The following is a 20,741-nucleotide window of genomic DNA, read 5'->3' as shown; positions in this document are numbered from 1 at the left end:
CAGCCCTATGAACAATAAAAAAACAACAATAAAGTCCCTTGTGTGTTTTATTTTGAACAGACAATGACTGTGGGGATAACAGCGATGAAGCCGGCTGCAGCCACTCCTGCTCCAGTGTGCAGTTTAAATGCAACAGCGGCCGCTGCATCCCAGAATACTGGACCTGTGATGGCGACAACGACTGTGGAGATTACAGTGACGAGACTCATGCAAACTGCACCATACGGGGTAAGAAATGGATTGCATAACAGGCTTTGACTCTTCATAATCTCCATTCCCCAAAGGTGCTTGTTGATAAGCAGAATATTGTTCCTCTAGCTGATTGGAGCTATGATCTCATTATTTGTTGTATTTGTCTGCATTTTACTCCTCAAAGATGATATCTTCCTCTTCCTTTTGCTCTTTCCTGTGTTTGTCACTCTTTTGCTGTCTTCTATTCATTAGCCGCCAAAAACAAACCCCTCTTCAGTTGCTCTGTTTAGGATGTGATAAACTTTTGCGGTTAAACAACAATTAAACTCTTTCACGGTCTCCTGCAGACTTCACAGATGTTGTGACTGCTACAGAGATAGGACCTGTCTGTTTACAGCTTGGCGGCTGCGCAGTTTCAGTGCAACAGACTGAGGCGCTAACTCAGGGTTGATGGTCTCTTCCTTCTGCTTTCGGTGGGCCCACAAACATGAGCTGCTGTGCGCTATGCTGTGCGTACTGTGTGATGCAAGCACGAATGTGGCTCACTGCTGTTAAGCCCCAGCATGCAGAAAAGAGGCCCAGCATGACCTGCTGCTCTAATGTGCAATCTGTCCTCCTCTCCGTCTGTGTGTTTTGAGATTCCTTCATCTGTTGCATATTTAGAAAAAGAAACAAAAAGTAGAATTTGATAAAAGTCATTTATTATTTAAGGGTTCAGTATTTTCTAGTTTGTTTGTCCTGGTCATTTTGAGGTGACTAGTCGGTGTGCTCCTTGTTTACTTTTGCATTTAACAGCAGGTTGTTCTAATTGATTTGGCTTAGTGAGAGAGTCTGTGGAGTGTAAATAAAAAGTAATAAAGGACTGTAATAGACCAATCTCTGTCTGGCCAATCGCCTTGGAGTGTCAGAAACCTTTTTAAGGACATTTTCACACCACAAAAACTAATAATGAAGCATTTTTATTAGGATTCTGTGTAATAAACCAATTCATGAAAAGGCATTGTTTTGAAATAGAAGAGATAGGATTTGTGCTTTGTCCCTTTTATTTTCTAAATGGGTTTTGTATGTTTTGAATAAATCTCACTTACTCTAATAGATAAAATTTTGTTCAGAAGATTGTCCTCAGAATTGATCTGTAAATTTTAAAGTAGCACGTGGTTGCCAACCCCACCCTTAACTTTTTAGTCTATCATATGAAAATAAAAAAAGTTTTTTTGTACAACTGCCCACCCTGAAAGAAGCTGCTCCTGCCATATTTGATTGAAACAAGACGTTTTAATTTTCAGGCAAGAGGCAGTTATTTGGAAAAAATTGAGCACCACAAACCACAGCACAGCAGTGGCAGCAACATGCTGTTGGGATGCTACTCTACAGCAGAGACATGAAAGCTAGTTTGATTTGATGGTGGGATGAAGGTTGTTAAATGCAGGATATTTCTACTGGGGCTCCACTGGACTTGGCTAATTATATTTGAAAAGGCTAGAAGTTAATGGGTTAAAAGGTTAAAAACTAATCCCAGACCTGTAATATGTAGTGAAACTAAGAGAGCGATGTTTATACACTCTCTCCATTCAGTCTTGGCTCCAGCTATTCTTTTTTTTTTTTTTATGTGCGAAAAGGCATACCGTAAAAGAGTTTCAGCTATAACTGTAAAAGAGTTGCTTTTAGGAAGTTGTTTTGGTCCATCAGTTAAAATCTAGATCAAATAGATGATATATAATGTAGGTGTTGTAGAAGATTGTGGAAAGGGTTTAAGGGGTATACAGTATGCACTTTTGCAGAACTCTCTATATCAGTGCTGCTCATTTAACGATTTACTTACCTTATGAAGATATAAAGAAAAAGAAAAAGCTAAACATTTTCTTTCTTCTCCAGAACCCCGCCCCCCTGGTGGCTGCCATGTTGATGAGTTTCAGTGTCAAATGGATACACTGTGCATTCCCATGCGCTGGCGCTGTGACGGTGACACAGACTGCATGGATCTCAGTGATGAGAGCAATTGTGATGGTTGGAACCACACGTGTGATACGACTGCCAAGTTCAGCTGCAGAGACTCTGGTGAGGATTCCTGGAGCTGATTAAGGTCATGGAGAGGGCATACGTAAATGTTACCAGTGCAGTTAGAAGTCTAACAAATGAGGTTTTATTTTTATCATTTTAAGACATAAAGCACCTTTTTTTTTATTGTGTTAGGAGTTCATTTTAAATGAAGAAATGTGTCCAAATATGAATATATCTCACTTTCTAGCTTGAAGACAAATGTAACTGTGTCTGAAACGCAGTATGCAGTAGATTAATCCTTTATTTTTCTTCTGGCTTCATCAGCCCGCTGCATCAGCAAAGCCTGGGTGTGTGACGGTGACAGCGACTGTGAGGACAATTCGGACGAGGAAAACTGTGAGGCGCTGGTGTGCAAGTTGTCTCACCACATGTGTGCCACCAACGACTCCATCTGCCTGCCCGCCGAGAAGCTATGTGACGGCACTGATGACTGTCCTGATGGCTCTGATGAGAAGCTTTGCGGTAAACAGAAAACAGAATAATAAAAAAAAAAAAGTATAATGCCCAAAAAAAAAAGAATTACAGATTTTCTAAGTGACTCGTCTGTGTTTCCTGCAGACTTATGCTCAGTGGATAATGGTGGCTGTAGTCACAACTGCAGCATTATTCCTGGGGAGGGCTTCATGTGCTCCTGTCCCCTGGGTATGGAGCTGGGAGCTGACAACAAGACCTGCCAGATCCAAAGCTTTTGTGCCAAACACTTAAAATGTAGCCAGAAGTGTGAACAGGAGAAATCTAGAGTCAAGTGTTCCTGCTATGAGGGCTGGGAGCTGGAAGCAGATATGGAAAGCTGCAAAAGTTCTGGTGAGAAAAATAAAAAACCCATCCAAAGCTGGGATTTTATTGAACAAAATTGTTCTCAAAGCTTGTAATTTGTAATGGTTGTTGACCCGTAATCTGATGGATAGTTCTTCTACTCTTTCTATTAGAAGGGCTGAAGATCTTTAAATGTTTTTAAGATGAAACTAAGCATACACTTTTCGTTTGGCAGATCCTTTCAAACCTTTCATCATCTTCTCAAATCGACATGAGATCAGAAGGATTGACCTTCACAAGGGGGAGTTCAGTGTGCTCGTACCAGGCCTGAGGAACACCATAGCCTTGGATTTCCACCTTAACCAGAGCACCCTGTACTGGACTGATGTAGTGGAGGACAAGATCTATAGGGGGAAGCTGTCTGAAAATGGAGGTGAAGCAGCTAATTATTCCATCCATCCATCCATCCATCCATCCATCCATCCATCCATCCATCCATCCATCCATCCATCCATCCATCCATCCATCCATCCATCCATCCATCCATCCATCCATCCATCCATCCATCCATCCAATTCCGGACAAATGAGGTTTAAAGTAGTAGGAAATCTTAAATTTAAGTCTAGACAACAATGACATTTTAAAATAAAAATGCCTAGGAACTCTGTGAAAATATTCAGTAACTTCATTCATACCCTGGAATCTAAGGAGTCTCTGTTCAAAGGTAGCACTCTGCGACCCGTAATAAATCTGTCAGGTCATGGTCAGCTTTTCCCCAGGCCTCCTTGCCAATCAAGGTTGTGTTTCCACTACTGCGCTTCAGGGGACATGGAAGGCTTTGTCTCTTCCCATTTGTCTCGGCACTCACGGTGCATGACTGTTACAAGAGCCATCAGGTTATGTGGGAAACTGTGGGTGGAACAGAAGTTTTCTATTCACCTCCCTAGCTCTTCAAGTCCTCCACAGGCCTTATGAGCTTGGAACATGACAACCAGCTCACAGATGAGCTCCTGCTGCTTGCTGTCATCATTTCAGTGTCTAGTGAACAGTGCTTAGAGCTAAATAGAGAGGACATTTTTCAATGTGAAATTTAGAGTTCCTTCTGCATGTATTTATGTTGCTTTGAGTATTTGATGTATTTGTTGTAAAATTGGAGTCTCACACATAAATATATTCAGTTAGGAATCCATGTATTTGTTTATGAGAATACTCGTGTATTTTCATACATTCCATTATAGCTCTGGATGTATGTTTTAGACTCATCCTGTTAGAAGATGAACTTTCCTAGTTTCCTACAGGAATCTTCTATATTTAGTTTCATCCAAATTCCTTCCTAGCGAAGAACAGGCATCCCACAGCATGATACTCCCACTACCAAATTTCCCATTGAGGATTGTTTTATGGAACCATGCCATGCTCCAAACAGCATTTTGCTTGTAAATCCCATCTTTTCTCTCTCACATTTTGGTTCCATCACTAATCAATGCTCTAATATCCCAGACTGTCACTTTAGGTACACAGCCATGCAGCCATGTGGATATATGTAGTTGTATTGTGAGAAAAGTATGAGTAATTCTGCAAACAGATTGTGTCCTTATTGGTGCTAAAAAGGTCTTCAGATGTTGGTGAACCATCTTTAGATGATCATCCTGCATTTTGTTTTGCACAACATTCTATTGTTTCTGGAAAATCATTAAGGAGAGAGTGAACGTTGACACATGAGGCTCATTTTCGGTGGTTGGAGAGACTGCCACATTAGTCAGAACTTCCCTTGTTTTCATGAGAGTGAGGAATGCTAAACACTGCAAAATGTTTTTGTTTGTTTCTGCCCCCGATCCTTATTTAAAATCCTTGATCTTCTTTTTTTTCTTCCTTTTTTTGTTCATTCTCTGTCTGATCAGCCCTGACTAGCTTCGAGGTGGTCATTCAGTATGGCCTGGCAACCCCAGAGGGCCTAGCTGTGGACTGGATAGCAGGAAACATTTACTGGGTGGAAAGCAATCTAGACCAGATTGAGGTGGCCAAACTGGACGGGACCATGAGAACCACCCTGCTGGCTGGAGAAGTAGAGCATCCCCGGGCCATTGCACTGGACCCACGAGACGGGTGAGAATGTATTAAAGGGGATGTGAAGTACACCTGTTCTAAAATATCCGAGTATGTACACAAAATGTTTAAGAGAAAATGTACAATCTGAGCTAAATGTTTTTATTTCAAACAGAAAAGCAAACTTTACTAATATTTTGTAAGGTAATGACTTATCTTTTTTTTTTTTTTCTGAAGCAAAAGATTTTCCTTTTAAAGGAATGCATCTTGTAGCATGACATCTGGGAGGTTTTGGTATTACCTAAACAACCTTTAAGTGTTGCACTGTTTTTGTTTTTTTTCTGCAATCAAAAACATTTACAACCCATATCTCCTGTTATTCCCTTTTTTTAACAGGTCTCAAGACCTGTTAAAAAACAAAAACAAAAAAACAACTGTCTGATTTATCAGCACATAATTGTAAATCAATTTTGGTCGTTTCAAACTTTCACAGAGTACTGGAATTTAAAGACCTATCAGGAGAAAGATGTTTCTTTTTCTAAATGCTGCATCCTCTTATTTTACAACTCTTCCATTGCAGAATTTTATTCTGGACGGATTGGGATGCTAGTCTGCCCAGGATAGAGGCAGCATCCATGAGCGGTGAAGGCAGGCGCACCATCCACAGGGAGACGGGCAGTGGCGGCTGGCCCAATGGACTCACTGTGGACTACATGGAAAGACGTATTGTCTGGATTGATGCCAGGTAACATTAGCCTCTGAGTTTTTAGTGTAGATCACCATAGATGACCTTCAGTTCCTTTAATGAGGCATAGAAAGCCTTTTTTTAACTGGTTCCAAATGATTGACAGCCCACTCTTTTCGGCGATTCCCTCAGGTCGGACGCAATCTACTCTGCGAAGTACGACGGCTCTGGGCTGATTGAGGTGTTGAGAGGTCATGAGTATTTGTCCCACCCTTTTGCTGTCACCATGTACGGAGGAGAGGTTTACTGGACCGACTGGCGGACAAACACGCTCGCTAAAGCCAATAAATGGACCGGTCACAACGTCACAGTGGTCCAGCGCACCAACACGCAGCCCTTTGACCTCCAGGTCTATCACCCTTCCAGACAACCTCTGGGTAGGTTTCACTACTAATACATTCACTACTGCTTTGTCAAAAAAATTTTTTTACAGTTTCACTTTTCCCAACTGTCATTTGGTAATATGTTACACTTACTCCTTAATAATAAAGCTGAGTAAAAAACAATATAAACCTTCCTTTTATCTTTATAAATGGTAATCTGGAAAACAAGGCAAGCATTTATATTTAGGGCCCCTTAAAATCAAAACATTATAGAATCAGTTTTCTCTTGATTTTTCCTTTCTCTGTTGATCAAGCTGAGCTCCATTTAAAGGAGAAAGGGATGAACTGACAGTCCATTGCTCAGCCTGTTATTCACGGCCCCTAAATCCCCAAATAACAGCTGACCTTTTCATGGTGTGAGTCATGTTGTTTTCTCACACAGGCTCAATTTGGACACCTGCTGCCACCTTGTTGGGCAAAAAGTCCCCTTATTGTTCGTCATTACTCCACAGACCTGGTTAAAAACAAAACCGTGCTGCTACAGGATAAATGTCACATGTTGATCTGAAAGCCGGGCAGCGTTGGTGAGATGGCAAAAGGATGGTCAATTCTGACTCTGCTCTGTCACAGCAAATTGCTTCTTTGAGGTCCGGCTGCAAACAACTTAGGGATCCCCAATTCCAGTGTTTGGAATAGTTCTTAAACTAATAACAAGAATAATAGATGGTAGACAAGCTGTAACCACTCCTCATGGAAATCATCAATCTTTCCCCTTTTAACAGCAGGAAAATCTCCAATGATTGATTTCGGTATCATTTGACATGGGGTGGATTAAAACTGAAGTGCACACTGATAGATTACCTTTGGTTTTTACAGCCATTCTCTGTCCAACTCTTTTCACAGTTTAGTTAATTTTTGTAAAATTTTAAGATGTGCTTTTTATTCCCTTCCCTTTAGCGCCAAACCCATGTGCCACAAGTGATGATAAAGGCCCCTGCTCCCACCTGTGTCTCATCAACTTCAACCAAACCTTCTCCTGCGCCTGCCCCCACCTCATGAAGCTTCAGGCAGACAAGCGCACCTGCAAAGGTAAGAAGATACCGTGGCTTACATTCACAGCATTTTTATTTTATTATTTGTGTTTATTTTACATGAAATGATGGCCATTTAAGGGTGTTTTAGTTTCAGAAGATTATGGATTAGGATTGAAAACTGTGATATGAACATTTGTTCCAACATAAACCTAATTCCTAATATTAATGGAATCCTGCTGTGGCTAAATGATCATAGTGGTAAAGAAATGTAAATATTTTATTAAAATTATCTGTCTATAACCAACAGTTGTGAAGCAAAAGCAAACAAGACATAAAAGGGGGTGGAAAATGTTGAATGCAGCAAAAAGTTTGTTTTTGAAGTATGTTGTTTGATTATTCATCATATCTATGCATATATCTGATTTCCAGAGTCCCGCAAGTTCCTGCTTTACGCTAGACAGATTGAGATCCGAGGCGTGGACATTGACAACCCTTACTACAACTACATCATCTCCTTTACCGTGCCGGACATAGATAATGTGACCGTGGTGGATTATGATGCCGTGGAGCACCGCATCTACTGGTCAGATGTGCGCACGCAGACCATCAAAAGAGCTTTTATTAACGGAACAGGAGTGGAAACGGTGGTGTCTGCTGGTGAGGGACATTAGAATTAATGTTTAACTATAAGCTTGTTGCATACCCCGGAATCTGATTTACTCTTTTTGAAACTCTCAAGACCTTCCTAATGCCCATGGCCTGGCAGTAGACTGGGTGTCCAGGAACCTGTTCTGGACCAGCTATGATGCTAATAAGAAGCAGATCAATGTGGCGAGGCTGGATGGGTCTTTCAAGAACGCAGTCGTCCAGGGGTTAGATAAGCCCCACTGTCTGGTGGTTCATCCTCTACTGGGGTGAGTGCTCTATCTGATTACATACAGTCTGATAACCAAAGTCATTTCATCATTTGTTTCTATCGGCTTTTCTCTGACTTAAAAGCAACCGTTAAGTTTTATTCCCGGTCTTACTTTTTAAATGGATTTCTTCTCCTTTAATCAAATTCATACTGTCTTGTTATCTTAAATCCAACTTCCTCTTGATTAAGTGCCACCTATATATCAGTTACCAAGGTTGTTTTAAAATAACTAATTGATGGAGGTTAAATATGTGTTCTCCTCTAGGAAGCTGTACTGGACTGATGGTGACAACATTAGCATGGCTAACATGGATGGAAGTGACCAGACCCTTCTTTTTACCAATCAGAAAGGCCCAGTTGGTGAGCTCATGTTTTACCAGCTATCAGACATAAAGTAACTAGGAAACAGCACAGAAACTCTGTTAAATTCCCCATCATTTATGAATTATATTAACTATACATTTGGTGATGATTTTTATCTCTAGTTTCTTTGTTTTTTGTTTAATTTTTTGCGTTGATTTTACCTGCTTATACAAATTTCAGCTTATTCCAGGTTTTGTATTAATACTATAAATATATTAGAACAAAATGTAAGAATTTATTTTTCTAGCCTTTCGTCTATGAACAAATATTTATATTATGGGCAGGTGTGACATCACTTATTATACAGGTATTATACAACACATATTGTGTGTGAGAAAACTGTCTAAGCGAAACAGGGTTTACTGTTGGTGATAATGCAGATGGCATTTAAAGTACTTGTTCGAATCCCATAATGCAGATTCCATCCCTTAAAAACCTTTCTCTGCGTGTCATTTCTAGATTAGATGTGTCCTAGATAAGAGGCCATTTTTTTGGCTTATGTATCAAAATGAACGTTGCTACAAAAATCCCCCCAAAAAAGCTTTAAATAGAAAAACAAAATATGACTAAAGGTTGACTTGTTGGTATTAGCTCAACAATGAACTGAAAATGAAATATTTTAGTAAGAGGCAACAAAGTACCGTAGCATTTTATTTTGTTGTAAAATAATGTGTTTCCAGTATCAGAGGATGTCTCGTGTTGTAATCTCTTATAAAATTGAGAGGAAATTTAAAGAAAAGAATATCTGCATTTATCAGACAACAAGGGGTTTTTTTGGGCTTCATTTGTCCCTTTAAATGTTGCATTAACTCACAGGCCACACAGTATTATTCTGAAGGCCACAGATAACCTTGGGGATAGCGTGTTGGAAACCCTTTCCCTAGAGAATGCTTGTTGTGTGACAGGATTAACTCTCATAAGAACAAAAGAGTTTAATTTGAATGCAATACAACCAGCCTTCATGTTATCCACTTGAAGTCTTGGTCTCTTATAACTAAATGATCAACAGACATCGCTCAGCTGAACATAAAATATATATCCATTTTCAAACGTCTCTGTCTCAAACTCTGTATCTCTTTGTCATTTTAAACATCTCAGTGAAGCCAGTAATAAAGGAGTCTTCCTCCTTCATCAGTAGTATCAACCCTGTATTCCTTAGGGCATGTTGCATTTACTGATCAGAAAAAGATCAGACTTATGCGTTTCTTAGCAGTCAGCCATTGGTTAAAGGCAGTCAAGCTCAAAATCATCACAAACTTTTATTTTAACAGATATACTTGGATTGTGAATTGATTTCTATTTTCCCAGGACTCTCGATTGACTATGAGAAGAAGCAGCTTTACTGGATCAGTTCAGGTAACAGCACCATTAACCGGTGCAAACTGGACGGATCTAAACTGGAAATCCTGGAGGGTGTGAAAGGCAAATTTACCAAGGCGACTGCTCTGGCTATAATGGGTAAGACAGAAAATCTGACCATCAGATCAGGATTTTGGTTGTATTCAGTTTAGAATCATGTAGAACATTGGGCATAAATTTCCATCACTTTAGGAGACAAGCTGTGGTGGGCAGATCAGGGAACGGACCAGATTGGAACATGTGACAAAAAGGATGGTGGAAACTGGAAGGTTTTGCGGAATAACACCTCCCCCATGATGCACATGAGGATCTATGATGAGGACGTGCAGAAAGGTCAGAAGTAGAACTTTGACAGAGGTTGAAATATTTAATTTAATAAGCGAAATGAATAAATTATGTATAATTGATCTCCTTTTCCTTTAGCTGGTATAAACCTTTGCAGCAACAACAATGGTGATTGTTCACAGCTGTGTCTGCCAACCTCCCCGACAACAAGATCCTGCATGTGCACAGCTGGATACAGCCTGAAAACAGGACAGCAGTCCTGTGAGGGTAGGAAGCTAATCCACAACAACAGATGCTTAATGTGTGTTTGTTCTTTAAAAGTTTATCTGAAACATACGGTTCTCTCCGTTTGAGCAGGGATGGGATCTTTCCTACTTTATTCTGTTCATGAGGGGATTCGGGGAATCCCTCTCGACCCGGCAGACAAATCTGACGCCTTGGTGCCGGTGTCTGGCACCTCTCTGGCTGTTGGCATCGACTTCCACGCTGGTGAGAAGAACTTAAAGATGGAAGTAAATAGAGGGCCCATCTTGGGGGTGACATTGAGAGCTGTGATTATCTCCTGTGCAGAGAATGACACCATCTACTGGGTGGACATGGGACTGAGCACCATCAGCAGAGCAAAGAGGGATCAGACGTGGAGAGAGGATGTGGTGACCAACGGCATCGGAAGAGTGGAGGGGATAACCGTTGACTGGATAGCAGGTTTAGCCTCTACACTTTTTATTCATTTTGTTTTGACACTCAAGTAGTTTAAATGCAAATTAACAACACAACTAATTTGTAAAAATGTGCCTTTCTAGGGAATATTTACTGGACCGACCAGGGCTTTGATGTGATTGAAGTAGCCAGGCTCAATGGCTCGTTCCGCTACGTGGTCATCTCCCAGGGCCTAGACAAACCCAGAGCTATAACTGTCCATCCAGTGAAAGGGTCAGCCTCCTTACCAAATCTTTAGCTCAATCTTTCTTATGTCACAGGGTTGCCTTAAGGAAGCAGCAGGTCTATAATTCACCTGAGTGTTCAGTTGAACAGCCTCCTGTGTGTCTGTGAACAGGTATTTGTTCTGGACGGAGTGGGGTCAGTACCCTCGTATTGAGCGTTCCCGCTTGGATGGCTCCCAGAGGCTGGTCTTGGTTAATGTGAGCATCAGCTGGCCCAATGGGATCTCCATCGACTATGAGGTGTGAAAACTAGTAAAATCACTGTTTTACTTTATTCTGCAAGCAGTTTGTTTTTGTAAGAACACAGCCCGCTAGATACATCTAATACAGATTAATACATTAGATTATTGTAATGTTTTCCACATTTATTAGCAAAAAAGTTAGGGAGTGTATTCAGCAATAACCGATTTCTTTGAAAATAGAGTAATCTTATTTTTTATTAACATGGATTAACTTGTAAACTTTTTTGGATATTCAGCTGGTTAACTTTGATTTATGTTTATTTTTTATTATTAAATTATTATAAGATGTGATTAGGTTAACATTAAGGTTTGTTCATTTATTCTTTTCTCATAATTGACTGGGTATTTGGCTGCTTTTAGATTATGTAATTAAAATTATATCTGGTGGTCATAAAGTCATTCCTATTTCTATTTTAAAAAATGGCAAAATATAAGTAGAAAACAAAAAAACTGACACAAACTTTGTAATATCAGGATTTTCTTATATTTCTAACCATTAACATTAATTAGCAGACAGGTGTATATATTAGACTATATCCATGATATCAAAACAATTTCATTCCTGTGGCTGAGCAATATGGCTTGAATATTTAACCTCCATTTTTGTCCTACTACTAATCTTTTTTTTTCTCCCTGAAGTTTCATAATAAGAACTACAAAGGACATTACTTTGAAAAAAAAAAAAACCCTTTATTTCAGTTCTCCTCTCTGGGAGGTGACCTTAATTTAAAGGGCAATGAAATTCAAGACTTGAAACCTTGTAAAACGGTGATGTTTTTAAACAAACAATAGAAATCTAACGCATTGAATGTTTGCAACAAGCAATATTATATAGTCAGTATTTTGCAGTGTGAGGTAATATACAAGAACAAAAAGTGATAAATGTTGTCATTCTGGTTCATGGAAGCTCAAGGAGCCCATTTTGGGAAAAAAGCCCCAAATTCCAAAAATGAAATCTTTACAAACGTAAAACTTTATTAATCAATGAAATTGATTTTGGTTGCTAAAACTTTTTTTTTTATGATTTATTATTTGTTTCTAATGTTTTAGTAAACTTAAGGATTTTTTACATTAAAGTAGCTTAACTTCCATCAATGATCAAAGTGACAGGAACATTATAATGGTCGCTGATTTCAAACTAAATTAATTATTATGACAATAGTTTAGTTCAATTTTATAATATCGGGAGCTATTTATATTTGCTAAACATTTTTTTGAACATTATTTAAATTATATCAATTACTGGCCTACATAAATGTTTTCACCTTTTTTTTAGAGAAAGATTGGCATCCTAACGATTAATTTTGATGTCTGTGAATTAATCAACTATTTATTAACAAGCCAGTTTACTTGAGAGCAGTATATATTGATGGAAAAAAAGTCTTCTACAATGAAATGTTTTGGACATAGAATTTTATTGCTGCATCTTAACAGCCTGAGTAAACATAAAATTCAGTAATCAGATTTAGTTTATCCAACTAAATGTTAGTAATCCTAATCCAAGATTTGGGAAAGGTGTAATTCTAATTTTAAACAGGGCAGGGTTGATTTGGATACTTTAATTCCCTATTAAGTGAAATCATCATTTTGAAAACTAACTCTTTATTTACCTCTGGTTATCTCTAAGTTGTTATAAAAAATAAGAAATGTACAGAAATTAGCAAAAAACTGAAAAAAATCTGTAAGGGGAGGGAAACATCTCTTTTGACAATATTATACATTTTTAATGGCTTCCCTGACTATTCAGTCATGATTTTATCTTTCTGCACCACAGGAAGGTCTGCTTTATTGGTGCGATGCTCGAACAGACAAGATCGAGCGCATCAACCTAGAGACAGGGGAGAATAGAGAGCTGGTACTGGCCAGCAACAACATGGACATGTTTGCTGTTTCAGTGTTTGAGGAATACATCTACTGGAGTGACAGGTGAGCTTTGTTCTTAAAGATACTGAATTAATGACTAGAAACTAGGTATTATTTTAAATATATCTTGTATTTGGTTCAGGACTCACGCCAATGGGTCCATCAAGAGAGGAAGTAAAGACAATGCTACAGATGCCGTGCAGCTCAGGACAGGCATTGGTGTTCAACTGAAAGACATCAAAGTTTTCAACAGGGCCAGACAGCAAGGTAAAAATAGCCGTACTACTGTATGATCTGACTACATGTTTAAAAGAATTCTTAGTTATAATTTCTTACTTAATACCTGAATGACTCTCCCTCTGCACAGGCACAAACATCTGCAAAGAAAACAATGGCGGCTGCGAACAGCTGTGTCTTTACCGTGGCAATGGGGAGCGTACCTGTGCCTGCGCCCACGGCATGCTGGCAGAGGACAGAAAAAGCTGCCGTGACTACGACGGATACCTTCTTTACTCGGAGCGCACTATTCTGAAGAGCATACACCTCTCTGACGAGACCAACCTTAATGCGCCGATAAAACCTTTCGAAGACCCGGACCACATGAAGAATGTAATTGCCCTCAGCTTCGACTACCACGGCGGCGGAGGAAAGGGAGCCAACCGTATCTTCTTCAGCGACATTCACTTTGGCAACATCCAGCAGATCAACGACGATGGCTCTGATCGCAAGATTGTGGTGGACAGTAAGTTCTGAGTCTTCAATGTTTTTTTTTTCTTTCAAAAGAAAAAGGCTCACAGTTGAACAAAATAAGATAGCAGTGGAGCCATAATTCAAAGCTCTGCTTCATCCCCTTTAATACAGTTTAAATGAATCTTTGAGCACTTTTAACAACCAAAGGTAAAATCTGTGGTTCAAGGGCGGCACTATATATCAAAGATTTATTGTCATTCCAGAAGGTTTGATATATGAAAGCGGGCTATTTGGTTCCAAGTGTCAAAAGTTTAAACTTTCACACCAATGTAATATTCAGCCTGCTGGATGGGGTCTCAGTGCAGTAGAAGCCTCCTACCAGATAGGGATTATTGTCAGAAATGCTGAAGATCACAAAGAGAAATTAAAGCACAGGCGAGAATAATTAGTGAAATGTGGATTTATAACAAGTTATATCTCTTGCATAATATTTATCAAGAATTTTGCCTCTCAGCATTGCATAGGAGAGCCAGTAACTCTGGGCAAGAATCAGCTGTTCACTTGCACCTCACGAAGAAAGGACACGCCTTCCAAGACCAAAGTGTTCGCATTATGGACAGAGAGGACAGATTGTTTGAAAGAGGGGCGAGGAAGCCATCTTTCTTAAAGAGAAAAGCCAATCACTGAACAGAGGAGGAGGTGCTCCATCAGTGCTCCAATGCAGATTGGAACACTGAAGGAGTCAGATGATAATTCTGTCTGCAAGCTGACAGAATTCACAAAGACTCCTGGATAGGTGTTGAAAAATCTTAAGAAAAACTAAACAAAAGCGCAGTTCCCTTCCCATTTAAGCCTGTTTTGTGGTTCTGGCTTGAGTTTAATGACATTCTCTTTGATCATTTAGAGACAAGTGGCAAAAAAATAAATACAAGCAGCAAGAGGGATCCCGTCCTCTCATCTAACTAGATGTTCAATATTCTATGCTTATTTTCTTTTGGATTCAAGTCTGTTGACTAAGATAGTGTGTTTTTTGGCTATATGGCTTTTGAAATTTGAATTTCTAATTTCTTTAGTTTTCCAGCAGATTTAACCCGACTTTTTTCTACATATCCTGCTGTTAATAAGAGACCGTAATACCATGCATTCTAACAAAGATCCAATGGCTTCTACAGAAGCAACTGAATCTTTGGTCTCTACAGAAAAAAATAGGTACTTGTTTCCCACCAAACCAAAGCTGGGAGTTTGTCCAGAAACTAAAAACTAGGCATAATTTTCCCAAACAAACACTGTTCCTGTTCAAGTCCCAGAATTGTTTAATAACCTTTTTTTAATGAAACTACAGAAAGCCTAGTACATGGCTTTTGCTTATCATCCGATAAGTAGTATACAGAGCTTGCAACCCCAACACGGCACTCTAAACCGTGTTTAGCCTCGTTTATTATGGTTTAAGTTGTTTTCAGCTTTTAACTAGTGCTTTGGCTGCAGAACTGAATAATACAAATGGAAAATTCTCATTCTATTTTGTGAACATCAAAACATATCTTACTTCCTGATGCGTTTATGGGTTTTCCTGTCTTGCCCATTATGAGGAGGTTTTGTGTCATGTCCTATTTGTACAGTCATAAAACAGGAAGTCAGTGATTACAATTTGAAGGTTTCTATTCAGGCAGTTCAGCTTTTGAAAAAGTACACAAAAAAGAGGTTGCTTTAGTTGCATTTATGTTTTAGAGTTTCTAAAAAATAGAATGGGGTTACCATTAATATGCTATCTATGATTTAGAAGAAAAAAAGAAAAAAAATTTTTTTTTTATTAAAAACTGTAAAAAAATGTACTATGGATGCAACTATCAATTTTTATTAACTTAAGAAAAAACAAGTTTTTTTTATTTTTTTTATTATTATTATTCCTCAATAAAAACATTTTAAAGTGAAAACAGAACAATATTGCACATATTATATAAATGTAAATGGAAAAAACAACAAAAAAATCCTCCCAATCATTTACTATCTCCTTCCATTGTATCTAGTCTTTTGTTGATTTTGAAACAGAGCAAGTTTTAGGCTCTCTCTGAGCTAGTATCTTGTTTAAACGGCCGGACTGCGTCCCGCCTTGTTAAACAAAAACACCACATCAGACACCTCTGGCACCTGGCCAAGCATTTTCTCCCCATTTCCACCAAATCTCTTCTAAACTTCTGAGACATAAAACCATACAGCACAGGGTTGACGACAGCGACGGAGGAAGACAAGACTCTGGCTAGGAGGGCAAAGGTGTTGAAGCCTGGCGAGCCGGTTGGAGTTCCACTGATGATGGAGAACATGAGGATGTAGGAGGGCAGCCACATTACAGTGAAAACCAACACTAGGAGAGCCGAGGTGTGAGTGACCTGCCGTTGGTAGCGCTCCAGCTGGGGGGCATTCCCTATCCGCCGAGTGTGCTGAAGGAAACAATAGATTTTCCCATACATGACTACGATTATGCTTAAAGGAAGAGCAAAGCCACATAGAAACAGAGCGATGCTGTAGACCATGCGGCTGAGGTCGGAAAGGAAGGCGAAGCAGTACACAGTGTTGGAAAATTAAATTGTGCGGAAGGCAAACTGTGGTAATGCCAAAGCAGAGGCGGGGATCCAGAGCAGAGCCACTATGACTTTGATTCTCTTATTCATCCTCGCACGGTAGCTCCAGGTGGGATGCACCACTATAAAGTAACGGGTTACTGCCAAAGCTGCCAGGGTGAACCCAGAGGCAGTCGAACAGGCAACTCCAAGGAAGCTGATTGCTTTGCAGAGGAAGCTGCCATAAGGCCAGGCGCCCCGTGTGATAGCAAAGGTATGGAAGGGCTGGCAGACCAGGAGCAACAGGTCAGCAGCGCAGAGAGCCAGCAGCAGAGTGTCGGTACCGTGAGGGGGCTGACTTTCTTTCTTCCTTCTGCTTGTGAGAATAATTATCACCAGGGTTTGACCAATCAGCCCACTCAGCAGGATAAACCCATCCAAGAAGGGCAACAAAGTTTTAATCATATCCACATCTTCCCCTTCACTTATTTGGTTAACACTGTTATTCATCCGCAGCCCAGTAGTCTCCATGCAGTTCCAGTAAAAGCCACTCAATCCAATATACTGTCACTGTTAGACATCCAAATTGGATGCAGTATGTGGGTAACTAATCTGTTTTGTCCAATTCTAGCCTATTTGAACAAACATAATTACACCTCACTGAGACAGCCAGCACTTTGATAATGATAGCAATTAGATTAGCTGTTAGGATGGAATGGGTCTCCTCTCTGTTAACATCTATACTTTTTTCACAAAGAGGGATGGATTAGAGACATAAATTATTTAACAGGAATATCCTTTTTGCTGCATAAATACATTTAAATTGTCATTCTGAGTGACAGAGATTTCATGGTGGAGTCCTTTTCAGTCCTTTCTTTCTGAAGATGATAAGATGTCCTCATATCAGTCACTTGTTTGCTAAGAAAATTATATATAAGCATTTTATATCCACCAGATGATGAAGAGTCCCAGCACAAAATTTTATCCCAGAAGGTCTGATTAGGTCAAAAGTCAGATGTCTGCAGCTCCTCTGCAGCTGGATTGATTCTTGAAACCAGATAAGGGCACAAATTCGTCCTCATCGTCTTTGAAAAACGGTCAATGCTAATTGATGTGAAGTGCTCACCAAAGCAGAAAGCATGCGGTTCTTCGACTATATGCTGAATCCTCCAGCTAATCAATAAGATTAACAACAAATAAATATAAAAATAGGTGAGACTGTGAAACGCTCTATCCTGGAGAGGCAGTATTCCTCTCAACACGCTCCTCTGCGCTGTTTGCTCTGTAACCAAGAGCTGAGCTCTAATGTAGATAATGGGAGGGCAGAGCATAGTGTATGATTATATAACTACGGTCTCATCCGTAAACAATGAAAGGCACTTTTCAGGCTTTCTTTTATGTTCAGTCATTTGAAAATGTAGTTGTTGGGCTTGGAAAAACACCAATAAGATTTGGTTGGGCATCTTTTGGTTTGTTCATAACATGAAGTATTCAGCCTTGAAAAGTGACCCACATTGAATTCTTTTTTGAATTGTAGATCATGTTGCAATTAAATACTTTCAGTTAAAAGCAAACAGTGACTTAACCTTTTTTATTGTGTGCTGTAAGTGGTCATAAATGCTGTTGCCAGTGTAATAAAAAAAAGACAGTTTGAAGCCACTGCTTTATGTTCAATACTTTAGTTTGCATATCTTTTATGTTATTCGGAATTAAAATAATGTTTTCACCATAGGTTTTTTTGTTTTTGAGGATAATTCTCCCATTGAAATTATGTAGTTTCCTTCCCAGATAAAGACATCTAGGTTAATGGTTTCTAAAGGTTTGATAAGGACCTCGTTATAGTACCTGAAATAGAATGGGTGTGGTCTGGGGAGGGTATCAAGATTCACTGTAGCGTTAATCGTTGGTGCTATATTTTTTAAGGTTTAAGTGGTGGTCATAAATGCTTAAAATGGGCTGCTTAGGCTGTTTGTGTGTAATGTGCATCTGTTATCTCAGCCAGGATGGTATACCGTCAATCACAATGACCACCATTTAGAAGTCTCTGCTAGTGTCAGTTTATATTTCCATAAACTATATATTTGTTGTTGTTGTTGCTGCTGAAACTAAACAGATAAATTAAAATCGGGTCAATGGTAATACAGGGGCTTAATTAATTTGCTGCTTCAACAAAGCGTTAGCGTGGTAATAAAACTTATATGATGTTTTGACAATTTATCTCCCGTAATACTTTTCTCCAGATAAAAAAACAAAAACAAAAAATATATTCTTGGTTTATCACATAAACTCAATCATAAAATACCCCTCTTCCTGTTCCCCTCAAAAATAATTTTAAAGCCACATGAACTGAAATGCTGTAGTAAGGCTAGTTATTTTCTCTGTTTTGATAAGACTCGTTGATAGTAGTTCGACCTCTGTTTAAGTGTACTTCCAGTTTATCTTGAGAGGAAATCATTTACAGCATTCTCCTTTTTGATGTGGTTTCCCTTTGAACAGCGTGTCCTTTGAGGAGTGGTGTTTCAGCTGCCCTCCATAAGGCTTTCCTCACAGCAGGTCATGTTAAGCAGACATACTGGGAACTGCAACAGCCAATGCAGTGTCGCTTTTATGACTTAGAGAGATTTTATTTGTCATTTTGTTTACACAAGCTTAAAACAAAAAGAAACTTCATTTGGAAAAGCTCTCTGGACAATTTCATCTTTTTTTAAAGTGCAGCCTTGAAAAATAGTTAAAAAAATAAAAAATAAAAACAGCAATATAAACATATGACTGTAAATTTACACTTCTAACATTTTTTTATATAATGATAAAATATAATAAATATAATAAAATACAATACAATAACCCATTTTACAAAACATTTAGCAATCTAATGGTGGTGGGGAAGAAACTGTTGTTATGATGAGTCATTGTAAGACAGGAAAAATACTTTGTTGAAAAACAAACAACTTTTAAAAAAAAAATTTTCTTTTTACAAAAACAAAATAATCAGATGGTTAGATATGTTTAGAAACTTTCAATGCACAAACATACATTTTATAATAGGTGAGCAAAAGTCAGCTACCCAACGTCAGTGCTGCTGACCTTGAATTACTTTGCATATTTCAATTAAAGAAATTGAGTACTGAGGTTAGATTAGGATTAAAATACATATCATATTTTTTTTTTACAATTTTTAAATGTTATTAGAAATTCTTGCGTCAATGAATTTTCGGAACATATTTGTAGTATTAAAACAATGATATCTACTCATTCTCTCTCTGTGTCCCAGATGTTGGGTCAGTTGAGGGTCTGGCATACCACAGAGGCTGGGACACACTGTACTGGACCAGCTACACCACCTCCACCATCACTCGCCACACTGTGGATCAGAGCCGCTCTGTGGCTTATAACCGCGACACTGTGGTAACAATGTCTGGAGAAGACCACCCCAGAGCCTTCGTGTTGGACGAGTGTCAGGAGTGAGTCAGCTGTGTCAGATATTTTACAAGTTTATTTATTCTACTCCAGTGAGCCACAACTTTTATAACAAGTTTTCCTAGATATGCTTCGTAATTCATGTCATCTGTTGTTTGCTACCACAGCCTCATGTTCTGGACAAACTGGAATGAGCTTAATCCCAGCATCATGAGAGCCTCTCTAAATGGAGCCAATGTGATCCAGATCATTAGGACTGACATTAAAACTCCAAACGGCCTGGCAATAGATCACCGGGCTGAGAAGCTCTACTTCTCAGATGCCACTCTGGACAAGATTGAGCGCTGCGAGTATGATGGCAGCAGCCGTTATGTAAGGGAACTCTTTAATTCCATGTTATCTGTAAAGAAGGTGATCCTGCATTGACACTGAAACACATTCTTTAAAATAAACATTTTAAATTGCATGCACCAGGTCTTGTTGAAGAACGACCCGGTTCATCCATTTGGTCTGGCTGTTTATGGAGATTACATCTTTTGGACCGACTGGGTGAGGAGGGCTGTCCTGAGAGCTGACAAGTTTACAGGAGGAGACATGAAGGTGCTGCGTGCCGACATCCCTCAGCAGCCTATGGGCATCATTGCCGTGGCTAATGATACCAATAGCTGTGAGTATCAATTACTGCACTAATTCAATGAACATGAGTCGAGATAATGGGTTTTATGTTATTGCTTTTTATGTGAAAAAATAGATGTGGTTACACAGAGTAAGAAATTGATATATTTTTCAATCTTGGCATCAATCTATTGGTTTTTAGTGAAATGCTTTAATAAATTTTTGAGTATTTTTCATGTGTAATGGTATTCAATTGTTAGGTCAATAAAGATTTTATTATTATCCTTCCTGGGATATTAATATGAATGTTATTTATTATTTATGACAGAGTA

General features: G+C 39.0%; 2 protein-coding genes across 5 annotated transcripts in view; one reads left to right on the top strand and one right to left on the bottom strand.

Moving 5' to 3' along the window:
• The window catches only part of lrp1ab (low density lipoprotein receptor-related protein 1Ab), a 121,313-nt gene that overhangs the window by 68,759 nt on the left and 31,813 nt on the right, over nt 1-20,741 (top strand). For all 4 annotated transcript variants that reach the window (XM_038287411.1, XM_038287408.1, XM_038287409.1 and 1 more), the window contains exons 20-44: nt 61-228; nt 2,068-2,250; nt 2,518-2,715; nt 2,812-3,057; nt 3,245-3,442; nt 4,911-5,115; nt 5,636-5,800; nt 5,933-6,177; nt 7,081-7,212; nt 7,587-7,814; nt 7,897-8,071; nt 8,339-8,433; nt 9,745-9,894; nt 9,988-10,128; nt 10,219-10,347; nt 10,438-10,569; nt 10,651-10,785; nt 10,884-11,013; nt 11,138-11,264; nt 13,041-13,192; nt 13,272-13,396; nt 13,497-13,871; nt 19,649-19,838; nt 19,962-20,166; nt 20,269-20,461. In XM_038287411.1, coding sequence (XP_038143339.1) covers nt 61-228; nt 2,068-2,250; nt 2,518-2,715; nt 2,812-3,057; nt 3,245-3,442; nt 4,911-5,115; nt 5,636-5,800; nt 5,933-6,177; nt 7,081-7,212; nt 7,587-7,814; nt 7,897-8,071; nt 8,339-8,433; nt 9,745-9,894; nt 9,988-10,128; nt 10,219-10,347; nt 10,438-10,569; nt 10,651-10,785; nt 10,884-11,013; nt 11,138-11,264; nt 13,041-13,192; nt 13,272-13,396; nt 13,497-13,871; nt 19,649-19,838; nt 19,962-20,166; nt 20,269-20,461 — 4,422 coding nt within the window. The remainder of the gene's footprint in view (nt 1-60; nt 229-2,067; nt 2,251-2,517; nt 2,716-2,811; nt 3,058-3,244; nt 3,443-4,910; nt 5,116-5,635; nt 5,801-5,932; nt 6,178-7,080; nt 7,213-7,586; nt 7,815-7,896; nt 8,072-8,338; nt 8,434-9,744; nt 9,895-9,987; nt 10,129-10,218; nt 10,348-10,437; nt 10,570-10,650; nt 10,786-10,883; nt 11,014-11,137; nt 11,265-13,040; nt 13,193-13,271; nt 13,397-13,496; nt 13,872-19,648; nt 19,839-19,961; nt 20,167-20,268; nt 20,462-20,741) is intronic.
• LOC119785031 (galanin receptor type 1-like) lies at nt 15,773-17,556 on the bottom strand. Its single transcript, XM_038287412.1, is given in 1 exon segment — nt 15,773-17,556. A coding segment is annotated over 1 exon segment (1,032 nt). The 5' UTR covers nt 16,909-17,556; the 3' UTR covers nt 15,773-15,876.

This window comes from Cyprinodon tularosa, unplaced genomic scaffold (assembly GCF_016077235.1).
Source record: "Cyprinodon tularosa strain WSP-4 unplaced genomic scaffold, ASM1607723v1 ctg239, whole genome shotgun sequence".
Taxonomy (NCBI): Eukaryota; Metazoa; Chordata; class Actinopteri; order Cyprinodontiformes; family Cyprinodontidae; genus Cyprinodon; species Cyprinodon tularosa.
This window is presented reverse-complemented; position numbering and strand designations above follow the sequence as displayed.